This window comes from Choloepus didactylus, chromosome 8, assembly GCF_015220235.1.
Source record: "Choloepus didactylus isolate mChoDid1 chromosome 8, mChoDid1.pri, whole genome shotgun sequence".
Lineage (NCBI taxonomy): Eukaryota > Metazoa > Chordata > Mammalia > Pilosa > Megalonychidae > Choloepus > Choloepus didactylus.
In genome coordinates, this window is record NC_051314.1 from 102,093,987 (window position 1) to 102,112,464 (window position 18,478).

Sequence of the window (18,478 nt, forward strand, 5' to 3'; positions counted from 1 at the left end):
TGCCAGGCAACAAGAATTAAGTGTCTTTCCAGATTCCATGATTATTAAGTGTTTGTGGGTAAAAACATTCTAAATGGAATCAGGTTTCTAAGGAAGTCACCAGTCTGGGCTGAGCTACAAGGTACTGTCCCAGGATGGTTAACTCTTTGCAATTCTCAAGGGAATCTGTTCTCAAATGTGGGCTCAGAAGGATTGTTAATTTTGTAGGACAGGTGCTGGCCTGGTTGCAGAGTTTGGATTCCTGTAAGCACTTTCTTTTCAAACAGGAAAAGTGAGGTCCCTAGTAGTGTTTTTATGCCTACCTCAAGTCACCAACACATGTTAGTGACCAAGTTATTCTAGAATTTGAGCTAGATTGCCATCTTATTAATTTTAAAACACTGGAAATAATTAGGGTTCTTTGTAAGTTTATAAGGTATGATTTAAGAAAATTTGCTGAGGGGGAGACTTCTGGCAGTAGAAGTGGTTAGAACATGGCTCTGCATGCGGGAGATAATGGGGACCTGGATTAGGATAGTAGAGTAGGAGTGGGAAGTGCTGCTGCTGTGTGTGTCCTGATTCTTCTCTCTGTGGGAGACTGGAATTTGTCGCTGATTGAGATGTGTTATTAAAGCCTTGAAGGGAAGAACGTACTTTAAAAATAAATTGTGCTGAATGCAGGTAGAAGAGAGTAACTGGTTAAGAGCTGGGACCCAGCTCTGCGCCCAAATAGCAAGTTCTTAATCTCTCTGAGTATCATTTTCTTTATAAAATTCAAGTAATAACAGTGATGATACTACCTCTTGGCTTGTTGAAAGGGTTAAATGACATGCATGATTTGCCTAAGCATAATGCCTTCACATTGACATTGATCAGTAACTGGCACTGAAACAGAAAAGATGGTTCAGCCATCCATTTCACTTATTTTTAGCTCTGCAGCCAGGCCTCCATGCCCTGTTTCCTTCTCTCCAACCTAGGTTCATTCGGGGACTCCCTAAAAAAGGTCACAGTATATCTTGGGAGATCTCACTTACCGTGTTCCCCATGCAGACCAAAGCTATTTTCCAGCAGATTCAGGAACCACAAAGCCTAGATGAGGAACAAGAAACTAGTCAGAGGGGACTAAGACTGAACACAGGAAGCCAGGAGCTCAGAGAGGGGAAGGCAGCTCCTCTTTGGGAGGCTCTGTAACTCCCAAGAGGTACCCAGAATTAATCCTTAGGGCCTAAAGCCCGAGTCCAGGAGTCTGTGAGTCCATGTGCCAAATTCATATGCCAACAGAGGGGAAGGTGATCCTTTGGGAGGACTTTTCTTCCTGGGATTGACTAGTTTTTGGTAGCCTTCTGGGTCCTTGAAAACTGGCATCATCTGTAATTTGAGGTGTTTCCAGAACTTCAGCTAGGCCCAGGCTCAAACCATTCCCCATACTTCCTCCTCCCCTGCAGAGAAAGAATCCACTGTTAGAGTACACAGGACTGGGAGTCACAAGACCTGTGTTGTAATCATAGGTTTTCTATCTCAGGCCTAGTTTTTTCCATCTTTAAAATGAGGACGGCACCCCAGATAATCTCAAAGGACCATTCTTACCCTCTGTCAATCTGAGATTTACCAAATTGACACCGCAGATGTGAATCTCAGCCTGCCTTGGAAGAGGTGGCAAGTGAAGAGGAAGCTGAGGTCATAAAAGGAAAGCTCTAGCCTTAGGGGGAACATGGATGGCTTTCAGGGGCCCATGATCACTCTGAACTAGTACGTGTGTGTGTGTGTATGTGTATATGTATGTATGTGTGTCTGTATATATGTATTTTTTTCCTCTTTAGAGAGAGTAGTCCATAGATACCCTCAGATTCTCAAATGGATCCAAACAGGTTAACAACTTCTGCTCTAAACTGACAAAGTTTAAAGAGCATTTTTTTTTTTTTGAGACATGAGCTTTTATTATAAGGCTTACCTACAGGGTGGGGAAGTCGAGCCACGTTGCCCCGAAATCAGGAGCTTCTCTGAATGGATTCAGGAGCTGCTCTGAATGGCGGCCAGTTCAGAGCACAACGTGGAAATAGTCTGCACTTGGGGAGGCTGAATAAGCTGGTTATAAGGGCTTGACATTCCAATGGGTATGAGAGCATAAGGCAGGGAGCAGGGTCGTGCAATGTAGGGAGGGGATGATTGTAATCAACAGGGAGGAGGGGAGGATTATAGAGATATCTCAGTGAGTCTCAGGGAGGAGGTAGTTTTGGGTAAAAATTACGGTTAGCATCCGATCTTATAAGGAGAATAGGTCCTAGGTCAAGCAAATGGCTGTGTGCAATTTTCAAGACACTTGGGGGCCAGGGGCTCCCACATTCCACCCCCACGCAGCAATTTGCATTGACCATAGGACAGACATTGCATCCATAATTCACAACAATAAAGCAAACAGCAGAGTACAAGTAAAAAGTACACATGGACAGTAATCCCTGTGGCATCATGGCCAAGTTAAAGAATTATACCATTTGGACGAAGGATTATCAGATAAATATTCAGTATGATCTGGCGAGTGATCAAGAGCTTGTGTTACATTTTATGAGTTATCAGATTCATATACACAACATTAAATATTAATTAAAGTACAGGTACACCTGGGACGAAAATAGCTAAAGGATAAAACTACCAGGCAGTCTACTTTATTCTGTATCAAGTTTTGTTTGTTTGTTTGTTTGTTTGTTTGTTTTTTACCATTTCCTAACTTTGTCCACAGAAATAAATTTCCCTTTCCGCAAACTTTCTGCAACTTTCTATAACCATCTAGGTTTTTGTCTTACATTTTCTCTTTACCATTCTGAAACAACCAGTCATTTAGGACAAAACTACTTTCCTTATCCTTTTCATACAAAACATTCTTTATACCTCTTATACTTAAGTTACCAAAATAATTTTTTTTATTTTTAATTCATTTTTATTGAGATATATTCACATACCATGCAGTCATACAAAACAAAGCATACGTTCAGTTGCTTACAGTACCGTTATATAGTTGTGCATCCATCACCAAAATTAATTTTTGACATTTTCATTACCACACACACAAAAATAATAAGAATAAAAATTAAAGTGAAAAAGAACAAACCAAAATAATTTTGAAAACCGTTTTCAAGCAGACATTCTACAGCATACAATCACCACTGAAATTAAACAGTAGTATACAATTTTTTAACAAGAATTAATAGCACATGAACGAACAATATATAAGCTGAGTTTTCAGTAGTGGATAGAGGAGTTCCAGGTGAGGGTTTTTTTTTTTTTTTTTTGAATGCCCTACTTTCTGCCGCTGCAGGGAGCCCTTCCAGGTCAGATCTACAGTTAGTCTGGGGTTGCAAAGTATGCATACAGTTTTCTGGGGGATAGGGGTCCCAGATGGGGAATACAAATAACCTTTGGCACAGTTAATACCCCATGGGCTTAGGATTCTCAACCAGCTTGACTGCATGGGCCAGAACCAGAGCCAAATGACCTTATTTTCCCCAATTTTTAGTGTTTGTGGCACAGGCAAGAGCAGATTATTATCGCTGCCTCGCTGCGGCTTGAAGGCAGCTGAGCCTCCTTATCTGAATTCGTAAGGCCTGAGTGGGCCCTGCGGTTACCATTTCCACAGGCACGGGAGCCACTGCTTTGGGTCTGGAGTTAATGCTAGTACAGTCCTCAAGTCCATTGTTGTAAGGAGTTTCTATCATCCTTTAAGCGTTCCTTTAAAAGGCCATACATTCTTTCAACTAACCCAGTTGCTGTGGGATTATAGGGCAAGTAAAAAGTCCAAAGGACCTTATGTTTTGTAGACCAGGCCTGGGTTAATTGCCTGGTGAAGGGGGTCCCCCTATCACTGTCCATTTGTGTGGGGATTCTGGAAAAGGCACTGATTTTTTTTTTTTTTTAAGCTACATATGATAGCTCACTAGTTGACCCTGACCCTTGGGAAGGCCAGCAGCAGTGCTGTAGCTGTATCTACAGTGGTGAAGGTGTATTTTGCCCCTTTGGATAGAGGAAGGGGCCAATATAGTCTACTTGCCACCAGGTGAGAGGAATCTGGTTTTCGGCTGATGGGTCCAAGTCAGTGAAGAAGCATTCTGGGCCGTCGCAGTGAGCAGGAGGGGCTAGCGTCCTCTACTCCTTTTACCTCTTGTCAGGTGATAGGCAGCTGAAACTGCTGTGCCAGCTTCCACAGGGTCTGGTACCCTTGGTGCTCAGTTTTCCAATGCAGCCATTCGATTTGCCTCATGCATCATTGCTATTAGGTTGTGGAATTTCGCTAGGGCATCTGCAGCTGCATTACCTGGCAATGAGTTAACATTAGGACAGAAATATGGAAAGCAGTTACCGTGCATTTCTGGCAGGCCGTCCAGATGTCTTCCCACAGTTCCTTCCCCCATAGGGGGCAGTCGACCACTGTCCATTGCTCCTGCTTCCACGTGGCCATCCATACTGTTAGGCCTCGATATATGGCCCAGTTATCTAGGCAGACAGTCAAGGTGTCTCCTGGTTCATGGACAATTACCATCCGTATAGCCCGCGGCTCAGCCCACTGGCTGCTTTGCAAAGTTCCAGTCTCCCACCAGATGATGTCAGTACTTGGCTGGACAGTCATGGCTGTCCAGATGGCATGTTGCCCAAGTGCCAATCCGTCAGTATACCATGCAGAGTCAGGTATACTCCCTTGTCTGTCAACGGTGGGCATGGGAGGAGCCACCGTGGGAGGATCAACAGGAGGCAGGGCATGCTGCTCTTCCACGTGGGAGACCCGTCCTAAAATTTCATGCCTCTCTGCACTCACAGGGCTATTGTTAAAAATTCGGCATTGTAGGATGTAGGCTTTCCATTTTGTCCGCATGCTTAGCTGAGCACTCCCTGAATGGGGCTTATTTATAGTCGCCTGTGTCCACTCCTGTATGAGTGTGACCACTGGGCAACTTTGAGTTAAACCACCCACTTTAACAGAGCATTATAAGCTGCACACAATTGTTTTTCCAATGGGCTATATCTGAGTTCTGTGCCCTTCCAAAGTTGGGACCAGAATCTAATGGTTACACATTTAGCCTGTTGCCTTTGCCACAAACCCCACCCAAAGCCAATATTGGCACTGGCCACATCCAATTCACAGGATATATCAGGGTCCACCCCCCTTAAATCCTGTGCTTGTACTTCTATAAACACAGCCTGCTGTGGAAAATCCCATTCCCATGCTTTTCCTTTTCTAATTAAGGTGTACAAAAGTTTTAAAATTTTTTAAATAGAGTATAAACAGTTTCCAATAACCTAACAAACCAATAAAAGCTATTAATTGTTTAGAAGTTAGCAGTATAGGATAACTTCGTATTTTAACAACAGCTAAAGGAATAGCTTTAGTTTTACCCAACCATATTTCTAAACTTTTATCCAGAGTGTCTTTCAATTCAGGTTGGGTCAACTGCATATACCTTTCTAACTTCAATTCCTCTTCAATTCCCCTTCTAAGTGGCAAACTGCTGCATCACCTGTTAAGGCCTTTTCTGTAGCTGCACACACAGCCTCCAAGAATGGCCAGGCTACTGCTGCAGCAGCCTGGCAGCTTTCCTTTTTCTCATAAAATCCTACTAGTCCTGTGGCCTGAAGCAGGAGAGCTATTAGTCCAGCCAGGGAGTCATACTCATCTCCACACTCCCTCAGTGGACCCCATTCATCTAGGAGGGTAGCCACCCCTCCCCACATAAGTGTCGCAGGCCACCCCAGTATCCCGCCCAGGGACTTCCCCTTTCCCTTCCCCAAGTTCCTTCATCAGTGGCTGGGATTTCTTTAGTCTCCAGGCTGGCATGCCAATTGTCACGGCCCAAGAGGGCTTTTGTAGCCAAAGGGCTAAAGAAAGCACTGGACACATTCTGAGACATGAGTTTTTATTATAGGGCTTACCTACAGGGTGGGGAAGTCGAGCCACATTGCCCTGAAATCAGGAGCTGCTCTGAATGGTGGCGTGTTCAGAGCACAACGTGGAAACAATCCACCTAAAGAGTATATTTCTGCTCTTTGGAAAGATTTGGGGAAATCAAGCACTCTCCTATTCTCTTGGTGGAAAAGTAAGAGGATGTAAGAGCCCTGTTTTAGTTTCCTATTGCTGTAACATTACCAAAAACATGGTGACTTGAAGCTAAACATGTATTATGTTACAGTTTTGTAGGTCAGAAGTCCAATATAGTGTCACTGGGCTAAAAGCAAGGTGTTGGCAGGACTGGTTTCTTCTGGAGGCTTCAGGGGAGAATCCATTCCTTGTATCTTTCAGCTTCTAGAGGCTGTTGGCATGCCTTAGCTCATGGCCACATCACTTTAATCTCTGCTTCCCTGGTCACCTTGCCGTCTTTTTGACTTGGATCTTTCTGTCTCCCTCTTGCAAGGACATTTGTGATTACTTTGGGTCCACCTGGATAATCCAGGATAGTCTTCGCACCTCAAGATCCTTAATTTAATCACATCTGCAGTCTTTATCATGTAAAGCTCCATATGATGTAGACATTTTTATGATGTAGACATTTTTGGGGGGCTAATCTTCATCCTACCAAAGCCATTTGGGGAGATTTACATTTTAAGTGTTTATACCCTTTGACTCAGCAGTTTCACTTCCAAGAATTTATCCCACAGGTATAACTGTATACATGTATAAAGATATATGTGCAGGGATGTCCATTACAGCAGAGTTTATACTACTGAAACAACCTGTCCAACTGATAATTAGTAGAAAAATAATTAAATACATAATGGAATACTCATATATTAGAATATTCTAAAAAAAAGATGTATTCTGAAAAGAATGAAGTATATACATACATACTGATATAGAAAGGACTCCAAAGTACATGGTAAGGGGAAAAGAGCAACTTGAAATACAATCTACATAATATGATTCCTTTTAAAAAAAATAATGAACACCTTTGTGGATATGCGAGCACAGACAATTTCTGGATAGATACCAAAGAAAATGTTAATGGTGGTGATTGCATCTTGGATGTTGGGCTGCCAGGAGACTAAAAAGAAAAAGTGCTTAAAGTTATCTCTGAAAAAGATTTAGAGAGTAGTGATTTGGTCATTCACAATTGGGCAGTTGGTAAGCTTATGTCTTTATTAACATTTATACACAGTTTTCCAAAGATAGAAAGGCTCCCTGTCTTAGCTCTTGCACACCTGTGCTTCCTTGGATTTCCACCTGTGCTACCTTGGATTCTTTAGAGCCCTCTTAATAATTACCTTTCCTGCTGTGAGCCATTTGATACGTGGCATTCACTCCTAGTGTGAGCCAGTAGGTGATAAAAACTTCAGGTCATGTATGGTTCCTGTCATAGCATACTACTTTGGCGTTAGTAACTTGAAGTAATCAAGCAGTGCAAATAATGAAGAATAACAGAAACAGAAACTTGTAATATAGGGTTTGTTCTATTTTATTACTCCTATTTTAAACAAATTGTATCACTGCAATGAATTTTTGTTTGTGCCTTCAATTTTACAAGTGTTATACCAATGTAGTAGTCTTTCAATTCTTGATATTTTTGGTTTTAAATAACTTAGAGGAAACCTTTATATAAAAATGTGTGTAATGGATATTAATCAAATATTTTTTTTGTTAGAAATTAAATTTTCCTTATTCTGTGTTATACCATAGGACTTTTAGTAGATTTGCTATAGCTATTAAGTTCAGCTTATTAGATGCTGAGCTTTTTTAAATACAATTTAATTGATATATATTCACAAACCATGCAATCCACAGCATACAGTTGCTGGCAGTACCATTATATAGTTGTGCATTCATCACCACAAACAAGTTTTGAACATCTCAATTACCTAACACACAAAAAGAATAAGAATAAAAATTAAAGGAAAAAAGAACACCCAGAACATTCCATACCCTTCATCCCTCCCTACTATTCATTTACTTTTTGTCCACATTTTTCTACTCTTCTGTCCAAATACTGGATAAAGGGAGTGTGGGCCACAACGTTTTGACAATCACATGATCACACAGTATAAACTATATAGTTATACAATCATCTTCAACAATCAAGGCTTCTGAGTTGCAGTTGAACAGTTTCAGGTTATTTCCTTCTAGCTATTCCAATACACTAAAAACTAAAAAGGGATGTCTATAGAAATGTATAAGAATAACCTCCAGAATGACCTCTCGACTCTATTTGAGATCTCTTAGCCACTGAAACTTTATTTTGTTTCATTTCTCTTCTCCCTTTTGGTCCAAGAAGGCTTTCTCAATCCCATGATGCCAGGGTCAGGCTCATCCTCATGAGTCATGTACCACATTGCCAGGGAGATTTACACCCCTGGGAGTCATGTCCCATATAGCGGGGAGGAAAGTGAGTTTACCTGCAGAGTTGGCTTAGAGAAAGAGGCCACATCTGAGCACCAAAAGAGGTTCTCTGGAGGTGACTCAAGCACAGTTTAAGCAGGCTTAGCCTCTCTTTTTTGCGGTAATAAACTTCATAAGGGCAAGCACCAAGATTGAGGGCTCGGCCTTCTGAATCAGTTGTCCCCAATGCTTGTGAGAATATCATTAATTCCTCGGGTGGGAAGTTTAATATTTCTGCATTTTCTGCCAGTCCCTCAAAGGGGCTTTTCAAGTACATTTCTATTCTCTGCCCAGATTCTCTGGGATGTATTTGGGGCTTCACCCTAACCTGTGCAAACCACCTAGATTTCACTCCCTGTTCAAAGTTCCATGTAATTATGTGTTTGAATAAACCAACCACACAAGTTGAATTATATAGTGTGCTACAGAAAATATAGATTTTGCATCTAGTAAACATCTTTTCCTTTGGTCTCACACAGAAGTTGAAGTTTTAAAACACTATCAATATTGTCCTTTACCCTTTGGTCTAATTTACTGTAGTCCTAACCAAGTCCGTTTTGTTCATATCTCTAATTGAAGTCTGATTATCTTTTTCAGCTTCTTTAACATTTGCTGTATGGGGTAATGGTGACATTCATAGCTGCCAGACTCTGGCTCTGAGTGTTAGGTGTCACACAGATACCCAAAGTTCCATGGACCAACTAGGTTATTATATACAAAGAGCTCAGCATCTCAGAATTTAGATATAGCCATTACAACTCAGGAATAGATATACTGCTGTCAGAGCGTACAATTTAGGAACCTTTACAATAAGCCTTTCCCTTATAACCTGTGCTCTGAGATTCAATTCTCAGTGTTTGCACATTATAGTTAGTCCCTATTAGTGAGGTATTATAATGTTTTTCTTTTCATTTCTGGCTTATTTCACTCAACATACTGTCCTCAATGTCCATTCACTTCACAGCTTCATTCCTTCTTGTAGCAGCTCAGTATTCCATTGTATGTATATACCACAGTTTGCCATTCCGTTCATCAGTTGATGTACCCTTAGGCCACCTCCATACACTGCAGATCATGGGTACTGCCACCATAACCCCCACCATGCAAATGTCCATTCTTGTCCCTCTTTTCAGTTCTTCCAAGTACATACCTGATAACAGGGTTGCAGGACCATATGGCAACCACATGCTTAGTTTCCTGTGGAACCACCACACTGCCCTCCAGATGGGCTGCATCATTCTATTTCCCTACCAACAGCGATTAGGTACATCCCTTTCTCCACATTTTCTCCAGCACTTGTATCCCTCTGTTTATTTTTATTTTATTTTATTATTTTTTTTTTGTGAGAAAAAAGTTTAATCTGTAGGAAGTATAAGGTAGAAAATTAAAGTGTAATTCCTTTTCCCGTCTACTCCCCAGAGATAACAGCTGATATGCAATGCATTTTTTCAGACTTTTTAAAAGTTTGTTTTATATCCATAAAACCTGTATGTGTGTGTAAAATTATACTATATAATAATATTTTGTGCTATATGTAATATATAAAATATAATTTAATATGTATTTTAATATTTTCCTGTAGGAAATAAAGTGCATGCAGAAAAGTAGAAGAAAAATTACACAAAACTCCTAGGCTTCAATAAACACACACACATAGGCACACATCTGCCAGACGAATATTCTCATTGTAAAAAATTAAAACAATGTAGATAAAACACAAATCTGCTTTGACTTCTCTAAAATCCCAGTCCCCTCCTCAGAGCAGGCATTTTCTACACACATGCAAATATCGTACATAATGTGCATGTATGCATATACACCCATATATATATAGTTTCTTAAATTTTTAGCAAACATTACATACTATCCTGCAAGTTGCTTTTTTCACTTAACAAACAGTATAGAATCTTTCCAGGTCAGTACATACAAATCTACTCCAATTTTTTAACAACTGTCCAGTTGTTCTGTAATTTAACCATTGCCCACTTCTGCTATTACAAAGAATGTTGCAAAGATTAGCCTTGTTCATTGTATTAATATAGCTACAGGTGTTCTATAAATAGAATTTCCCAGCCAAAAAATATGTACATTTAAATATTTTCATAGATACCACCAACTTGCCCTTCTAAAGGAATACACCAATTTATCTTCTACCAACATGTAGGAGACTCTTGTTTCCCATCCCCTAATCTTGGAAGTTATCAATCTTGATAGTTTTCACTAAACTACTAAGTGAAAAACAGTATACCTCTGTTGTATTTCACATTTCTGTGAATATTACTGAGATCCTGGTTTGGCTGTGCTCCCTGGGTGGCCTTCACTTCTTTGAGCTTTAGTTTCTACATTCAAAGGTCATTTCCTGAATTAAGATTTTATTTCTTAACTTATTTTAGTCATACTTGTGCTGATAGTCATTTGCATGCCTTATTGTCCTTTCTACCATCCTGTTTAGATGGCATAGAATGTGTCTGTCCTGCTACTATTAGGTACCATTTTTGAGTGCCTGCTACGTGGTAGACATGATAGGAAGGCTTATATACACATTTAATTCCCACACCTTATGAGGTAGGTACTGTTATCTTCTCCATTTTATAAATGGGAGAACAAAGGCACAGAAGTGTTAAGTGACTTGCCCAAGATTCCACGGCTATTATTGGGATTTGTTCTCTGGTTGTTACCTGATATTGAAAGCCTGAACTCTTTCATTAGGTTTATTTATCTTTAGATCCCTTGCATTTAGTAGGTGCTCAATAGATACACACTTTCCCCAATATTTTATCACAAAACCTCAGACATTTAGAAAATTTAAGAATTTTACAATGATCACCACTCATTCCTAGATTCTACAATTAACATTTATTATCCTTGCTATCACATATTTATCTCTTGATCCCCCTATCAGTCCCTCTTTAATTTTATATATATATATTTTTTGTTGGGATTGTTCACATATCATACAACCATCCAGAGATCCAAAGTGTGCAATCAGTTGCCCATGGTACTGTCATACAGCTGTGCATCCATCACCACAATTATTTTTTTTTTCAATTTTTAGAACATTTTCATTGCTCCAGAAAAGAAATAAAGACAAAAAAGGAAACTCAAATCCTCCCATACCCCTATCCACCCCCTCCATTATTTTTTTTTTATTTTGAAATAAATTCAAAGTTATAGGAACAGTTGCAAAAACAATACAAACCCCATACATAGAACTCCAGCATACCCTGACCCCCCTCCCCCGATACCCCAATCCACCAACTTTAACATGCTGTCACATCGCTGTTTCTTTCCCTCCCTCCCTCCCTCCCTTCCTATTTATCATCCATCATCTATTGCTCTGTCTTCTGAACATATGAGAGCTAGCTGCACACATCCTTGAACAAACACTATAATTCACATATACACTTCCCGTGAACAAGAACATTCTTTTATGCAATCCCATTAAGTGCAGCTAAGAAGTACAAGAGATTCAACAATGGTACAAAGCTTACATTCTATATTTCCTTTTCCTTATGTCTCAACTGTGTCCCTTTGAGCCTTCTGTCCTCCATCCTCCGATCCAATCCAGATTCATCCTTGGCATTCAGTTGTCATCTATTTAGACTGTCTTTTTTATTTTTATTTTTTTTTCAATTGTGGAAACATATATACAGCCTAAATCTTCCCATTCCACCCCCTCCCTAGCCTTCCGTTAGTGGGATTAATCACATTTAGAATGTTGTAATGCTCTTTCCCACCATCCATTACTAGAAATTTCCTTTCACCTCAAACAGCAACTCCACCCTCATTTCTTAACTCCCCATTTCCCCTTCCCCCATTTCTCTTAACCTATACTCTACTTTTCATCTCTATGGTCATATTCTCTGATAATTTCCTTGTGTTTACTGTGGGGCTTAAAATTAACCTCTTAAATCCATATCAATCTTGTTTTTCTTTGATATCACCTTCACTTCAATAGGACACATAAACTGTATTCCTGTACTCCTCCATTCCCCCACCTTTATATAGTTGTCTAAAATTACATATTTTATGTTGAGTTCAAAACCACTGATTTGTCATTAGAGTTTGTATATTTTGTATCATGTAGGAGGTAAATAGTGGAGTTACCCTTCAAAACTTATTGACTTCTATTTGTATTCCATTGTGGTTGGAGAATGTGCTTTGAGTATATTCAATTTTTTTTTTTTTTTTGATTTCTTGAGGCTTGTTTTATGTCCCAGCTTATGGTCCCTTCTGGAGAAAGATCTGTGATCACTAGAGAAAAATGAGTGTCCTGGTGTTTTGGGATGTAAAGTTCTATATATGTCTGTTAAAATTCTCTGTATCTCTTTCTCCTTTCTTTGTTTCTCTGTTGGTAGGGCTCCTTTTAGTATCTGAAGTAAGGCAGGACTTTTATTGGCAGACTCTCTCAGCATTTGTTTGTCTGTGAAAAATTTAAGCTCTCCCTCAAATTTGAAGGAGAGTTTTGCTGGATAAAAGTATTCTTGGTTGGAAATTTTTCTCTCTCAGAATTTTAAATATGTCATGCTACTGCCTCCTCGCCTCCATGGTGGCCACTGAGTAGTCACAACTTAGTCTTATGTTGTTTCCTTTGTATGTGGTGAATTGCTTTTCTCTTGCTGCTTTCAGAACTTGCTCCTTCTCTTCAGTATTTGAGAGTCTGATCAGAATATGTCTCGGAGTGGGTTTATTTGGATTTATTCTATTTGGAGTTCGCTGGGCATTTATGCTTGGTGTATTTATATTGTGCAGAAGGTTTGGGAATTTTTCCCCAACAATTTCTTTGAATACTCTTTCTAGACCTTTACCCTTCTCTTCCTCTTCTGGGACACCAATGAGTCTTAAGTTTGGATGTTTTATTTTATCTATCATATCCCTGAGATCTATTTTGATTTTTTCGATTTTTTTCTCCATTCTTTCTTTTGTTCTTTCATTTTCTGTTCTGTGGGCTTCTAGGACACTGAGACATTGTTCAGCTTCCTCTAATCTTGTATTGTGAGTATCGAGATCTTTTTAATTTGGCCAACAGTTTCTTTTATTTCCATAAGATCTATTTTTTTATTTACTCTTGCAATGTCTTCTTTATGCTCTTCTAGGGTCTTCTTTATGTCGCTTATATCTTGGGCCACGGTCTTCTTCATGTCCTTTAAATCCTTTGCCATGTTTTCGTTCCTTGATTGTAGTTCTTTAATTAATTGTGCCAAGTACTGTGTCTCTTCGGATATTTTGATTTTGGTGTTTGGAATTGGGTTCTCTATATCATCTGGTTTTATCATATGCATTAAGATTTTCTGTTGTTTTTGGCCTCTTGGCATTTGCTTTGCTTAATAGGGTTCTTTCAAGTTGTAAAAAAAGATACCAATCTAATTTTTCAGAAACACAAGTTGGTGGCGTACACTTTCTCTAACTAACCAGCAGATGCCGTCTGCGAGTCACCTATACCCCTCAAGTCAGTTCTCCTCCACCTTGTCCCCACGGTGTGTGGGGAAATGATTCTTGTGGGGTTCAGTTGGTGAACTCAGTTTGGGTGTGTTGCTGGAGCCGTCCGCCCTGAATGTGGGGTGTGTGTCCGGGTGGCCAGGGAGGAAGGGCAGCTTTAATATTCAAACCCCCCAGGTTCCTGGAGATTCAAGGCCGCAACAAGAGTCTAAGCCTTCATTTCAGTTCAGCCCCAGACCCTCTCTCTTGCTGGCCCACAAACCACCGGACTTGGCATAGTGTCCCTGGGTTTTCCGAGCTGGCCCCCTTTCTCAGCTGTGATCTTCCAGGACCTCTGCTGAGGGAATGCTGTGCTACGTCACCAGTGCGCACCGTCCCTCAAGGGAAGCCCCGGGCCGCCGGGCATGCAGGGGCGCTCTCAGCCTGATGCAAAGATGGCCGAACGGGGGATCTCAACCCCCCCCCCCCACACACACAGTTCTTCCTTCCCAGCTCCGGGACAACTGGTGCGGTTCTGGGCTGTGGGTACAGCCCCAGGCAGGAGTGTCTCCAGCCCACCGGGGAGCCAGCTGCAAGCCGTGAGGTTTCTTTCTCCTTTCAGCTCTCCCCTCCGCTCCCCCGGCCCTGAGGGAATCTGCAGCAGGCTATCCTCCAGGCCAGACACCGAGAGGCCGGTTCAGCCCTCTCCTGCTGTGTTTTACTGCATGGTTCCCGCTGTCCCAACTGTAGCCACTCCTGGGTTTTTCCCTTTTTTTTTTTTTTTTTCCCCAAAGAATCAGTCAGTCTCCAAATGCCAACCCCTGGCTTCCCCACACCACAGCACAGCCGCTGGTCTTCCAGCCAGCTTACTTACTCGTTTCAGAATGCAGACTCCCGGTTTCACCAAGTATACTGCCCCTGTGGTACTAGCAGAACTCGTCCAGCTGGCGCATCGCTGAAATCGGTATTCTGGGTCACTTTCTGGTTTTTATCTAGTATTTTTCACGGAGGTGTTTTTTTGCCCTATCTCACCTAGCCGCCATCTTAGATTCTCCCCCCCTCCATTATTGATTCATAGTTTTGGTGCAGTGCATTTGTTACTGTTGATGAAAGAATGTTAAAATACTACTAACTGTAGTATATAGTTTGCAATAGGTATACATTTTTTTCCTATATGCCTCTCTATTATTAACTTCTAGTTATAGTGTCATACATTTGCTCTAGTTTGTGAGAGAGATTTCTAATATTTGTACAGTTAATCATGGACATTGTCCACCACAAGATTCACTGTTTTATACATTCCCATCTTTTAACCTTCAGCTTTCCTTCTGGTGACATATGTGACTCTGAGTTTACCCTTTCCACCACCTTCACACACCTTTTAGCACCGTTAGTTATTCTCACAACATGCTACCATCACCCCTGTCCATTTCCAAATGTTTAAGTTCACCCTAGTCGAACATTTGGCTCATAATAAGCAACCGCTGCCCAATCTTTAGCTTCATTCTATATCCTGGTAACTTATATTTCATGTCTATGAGTTTACATAGTATAATTAGTTCATTATCAGTGAGACCATGCAATATTCGTCCTTATGTGTCTGTCTGATTTCACTCAATATAGTGCCCTCAAGGTTTCTTCATCAACCTATTTTTTTAAGACGGTTTTGTTCACACACCATACATTGCCTCTAGTAAACAATCATTGGTTCCCTGTATAGTCACGTATTTATGTATTCAGCACCACTGCCACTATCTATGTAAGGACATCTCCATTTCTTCCTTAAAGGAGGAGGAAGAGTCGAAGGCAGAGAGACAAAAGAAAAAGAACAAAAAGAGAGAACAAAAAACCAACAACATTATAGCTAGAAAGCAATAAAAGGAAAGATAGCATTAACCTAAAGTAAAATAAAGAGTCAGACAACACCACCAATGCCAGTAGTCCCATACCCTTCCCCTATCCCCCCCACCCCTTGTGCATTTAGCTTTGGTATATTGCCTTTGTTATATTAAAGGAAGAATAATACAATGTTTCTGTTAATTATAGTCTCCAGTTTGCATTGATTGTATTTCCCCCCCAACCCCACCCTATATTTAACACCTTGCAATGTTGACATTCATTTGTTCTACTTCCTGTAAAAACATATTTGTACCTTTTGTTACAATCATTGAGCACCCTAGGTTTCACTGAGTTATAGAGTCCCAGTCTTTATCTTTCTTCTTTCATTCTGGTATCCTACATGGTCCTAACCTTCCTCTTTCAACCATGCTCACAGTTATCTTTGTTCAGTGTACTTACATTGCTGTGCTACTGTCTCCCAAATTTGTTTTCCAAATGGCTCACTCCTGTCTTTTCCTTTCTATCTATAGTGCTTCCTTTAGTGTTTCCTGTAAGAGCAGGTATCTTGTTCACAAACTCTGTTATTGTCTGTTTGTCAGAGAATATTTTAAGCTCTCCCTCATATTTGAAGGACAGTTTTGCTGGATATAGGATTCTTGATTGGCAGTTTTCTTCTTTCAGTATCTTGAATATACCATACCACTGCCTTCTCACCTCCATGGTTTCTGCTGAGAAATCCACACTTAGTCTTATCAAGCTTCCCTCGTATATAATGGATTCCTTTCCTCTTGCTCCTTTCAGAAATCTCTTTGTCTTTGACATTTGACAATCTGAATAGTAAGTGTCTTGGCATAGGCCTATTCAGATCTATTCTGTTTGGGGTATGCTGTGCTTCTTGGATCTGTAATTTTGTGTCTTTCATAAGAGATGGGAAATTTTCATTGATTATTTCCTCTATTATTGCTTCTGCCACTTTTCCCTTGTCGTCTCCTTGTGGGACGCCAATGAGATGTATATTCCTGATTTCATTTTTCCAATGACATGTACATTCCTGCTTTCTGTTTTGTCCTTAAGTTCCCGGAGACGGTGCTCATATTTTTCCATTCTTTTCTCTATCTGTTCTTTTGTGTGTAGGCTTTCAGGTGCCTTGTTCTGCAGTTCCTGAGTGTTTTCTTCTGCCTCTTGAGATCTGCTGTTATATGTTTCCATTGTGTCTCATCTCTTGTGTTGTGCTTTTCATTTCCGTAGATTCTGCCAGTTGTTTTTTCGAACTTTGGATTTCTACCTTATGTACGCTCAGTGTTTTCATTATATGCTTCATCTCTTTTGTCATATCTTCGCTAAACTTTTTGAATTATTATTTTTTAAATTCCTGTATCTCAGTTGAAGGGTAAGTTTGTTCCTTTGACTGGGTCATAACTTCATTTTTCTTAGTGTAGGTTATAGTTTTCTGTTGTCTAGGCATGGGTTTCATGGTTACCCCAATCAGGTTTTCCCAGACCAAAACAGGTTCACATCCCAGAAGGAAGAACTATTTGGTATCTGGTTTCCTTGAGGATGTGTCTTAGAAAATTGGTATACCCTGTGAGGCCTGAAGTCACTGTGCTTTTCTGCCCAGCAGGTGGCGCCTGTCAGCCTGTAGCTCCAGATTGGTGTAAGGTGGTGTGACCCGTGGCTGTTTTCCCCCAGGCTCTGGGGTCTGGTTGTGAATGGAAGGCAGGTAGTAGAGCTGGGCCCCACCTCTTTCCTCTTAGGGAAGATAGACCCCTCTAGGGAGAGTTCATTATCATTTGAATGGTCTCTCTCTGCCTGTGCTATCTCCACCCTTGTCTGTGTCAGAGTGCTGGGAACTGCAAATGTCTGAGGCTTTCTCCACTGAGCCAAAACAGGGACAGAAAGCCCCCTTCAGGGCCAGTCCGCAGCCACCCTCTGGCTCTGCAAGGTCAGTTGTCACCCAAAGTCTCTGCTTCTTGGGGATTTGTAGCTTGTATTGAGCAGTCCACGTTTGTTAATTAAAACCCCAGTTGGGGCAACAGCTGAGCTGTATTCATTTTCTCTGAGAGAGCTGCTTGTTAGCACTGTGAGGCTTTGCAGCTTGGGCTGTGGGGGGAGGGGTTTCCCAGCTTGGATCTGCAGTTTTTACTACTGATTTTATGCTGCGATCTCGGGCGTTCCTCCCAATTCAGGTTGGTGTATGATGAGTGGACGGTCACGTTTTTCCCCTGCAGTTATTCCAGATTATTTACTAGTTGTTCCTGTTTGTTTATTAGTTGTTCCAGGGGGACTAACTAGCTTCCAGGAACTCCTCTTTGTGCTGCTGTCTTAGAGCCTCCCCCCTCTTTCCCTCTGTTTATTTTTTAGACTGTTTTATTCACATACCACACATTCCTTCCTAAGTAAACAATCAGTGGTTCCCTGTATAAATCATATAGTTATGCATTCATCATCACTATCTACCTGAGGACATTTCCATTTCTTCTACTAAGAAAGAGGAAGAAGCAAAAAAAGAAAACTGACAACTAAAAAGCAACAAAAGAAAAAACAAAATTAAAATGAACTGCAATAAAAAGGTAAAACAACAATACCGACACCAAGAATCCCATACCCCTCCCTTATATCCCCCTCTTATAGACATTTAGCTTTGGTATATTGCCTTCTTACAATTACTGGAAGCATGTTACAATGTTACTGTTAACTGTAGTCTGGTTTGCATTGATTGTATTTTTTCCCCAATACCATCTCATTTTCAGCACCTTGCAAAGTTGACCTTCATTTGTTCTCCCTTATGTAAAAACATTCTTCTATTTGTATGTTTAATCACAATCATTGACCACTCTAGGTTTCACTAAGTTATACTGTTCCCGTCTTTATTGTCTGTCTTTCCTTCTGGTG

The 18,478-nt window shown here is 40.6% G+C and overlaps 1 protein-coding gene across 2 annotated transcripts in view; it reads left to right on the plus strand.

Moving 5' to 3' along the window:
• IPO8 (importin 8) overlaps positions 1-18,478 on the plus strand; it is a 143,312-nt gene that overhangs the window by 106,096 nt on the left and 18,738 nt on the right. The window contains exon 22 of one of the 2 annotated variants that reach the window (XM_037846194.1): positions 9,912-11,252. The exons of the other annotated variant lie outside the window; for it this stretch is intronic. Within the exon in view, the coding sequence (XP_037702122.1) occupies positions 9,912-9,918 (7 nt within the window). The 3' untranslated portion in view covers positions 9,919-11,252. Of the gene's footprint in view, positions 1-9,911; positions 11,253-18,478 lie in introns of those variants that run through there. 2 annotated transcript variants of the gene reach the window in all.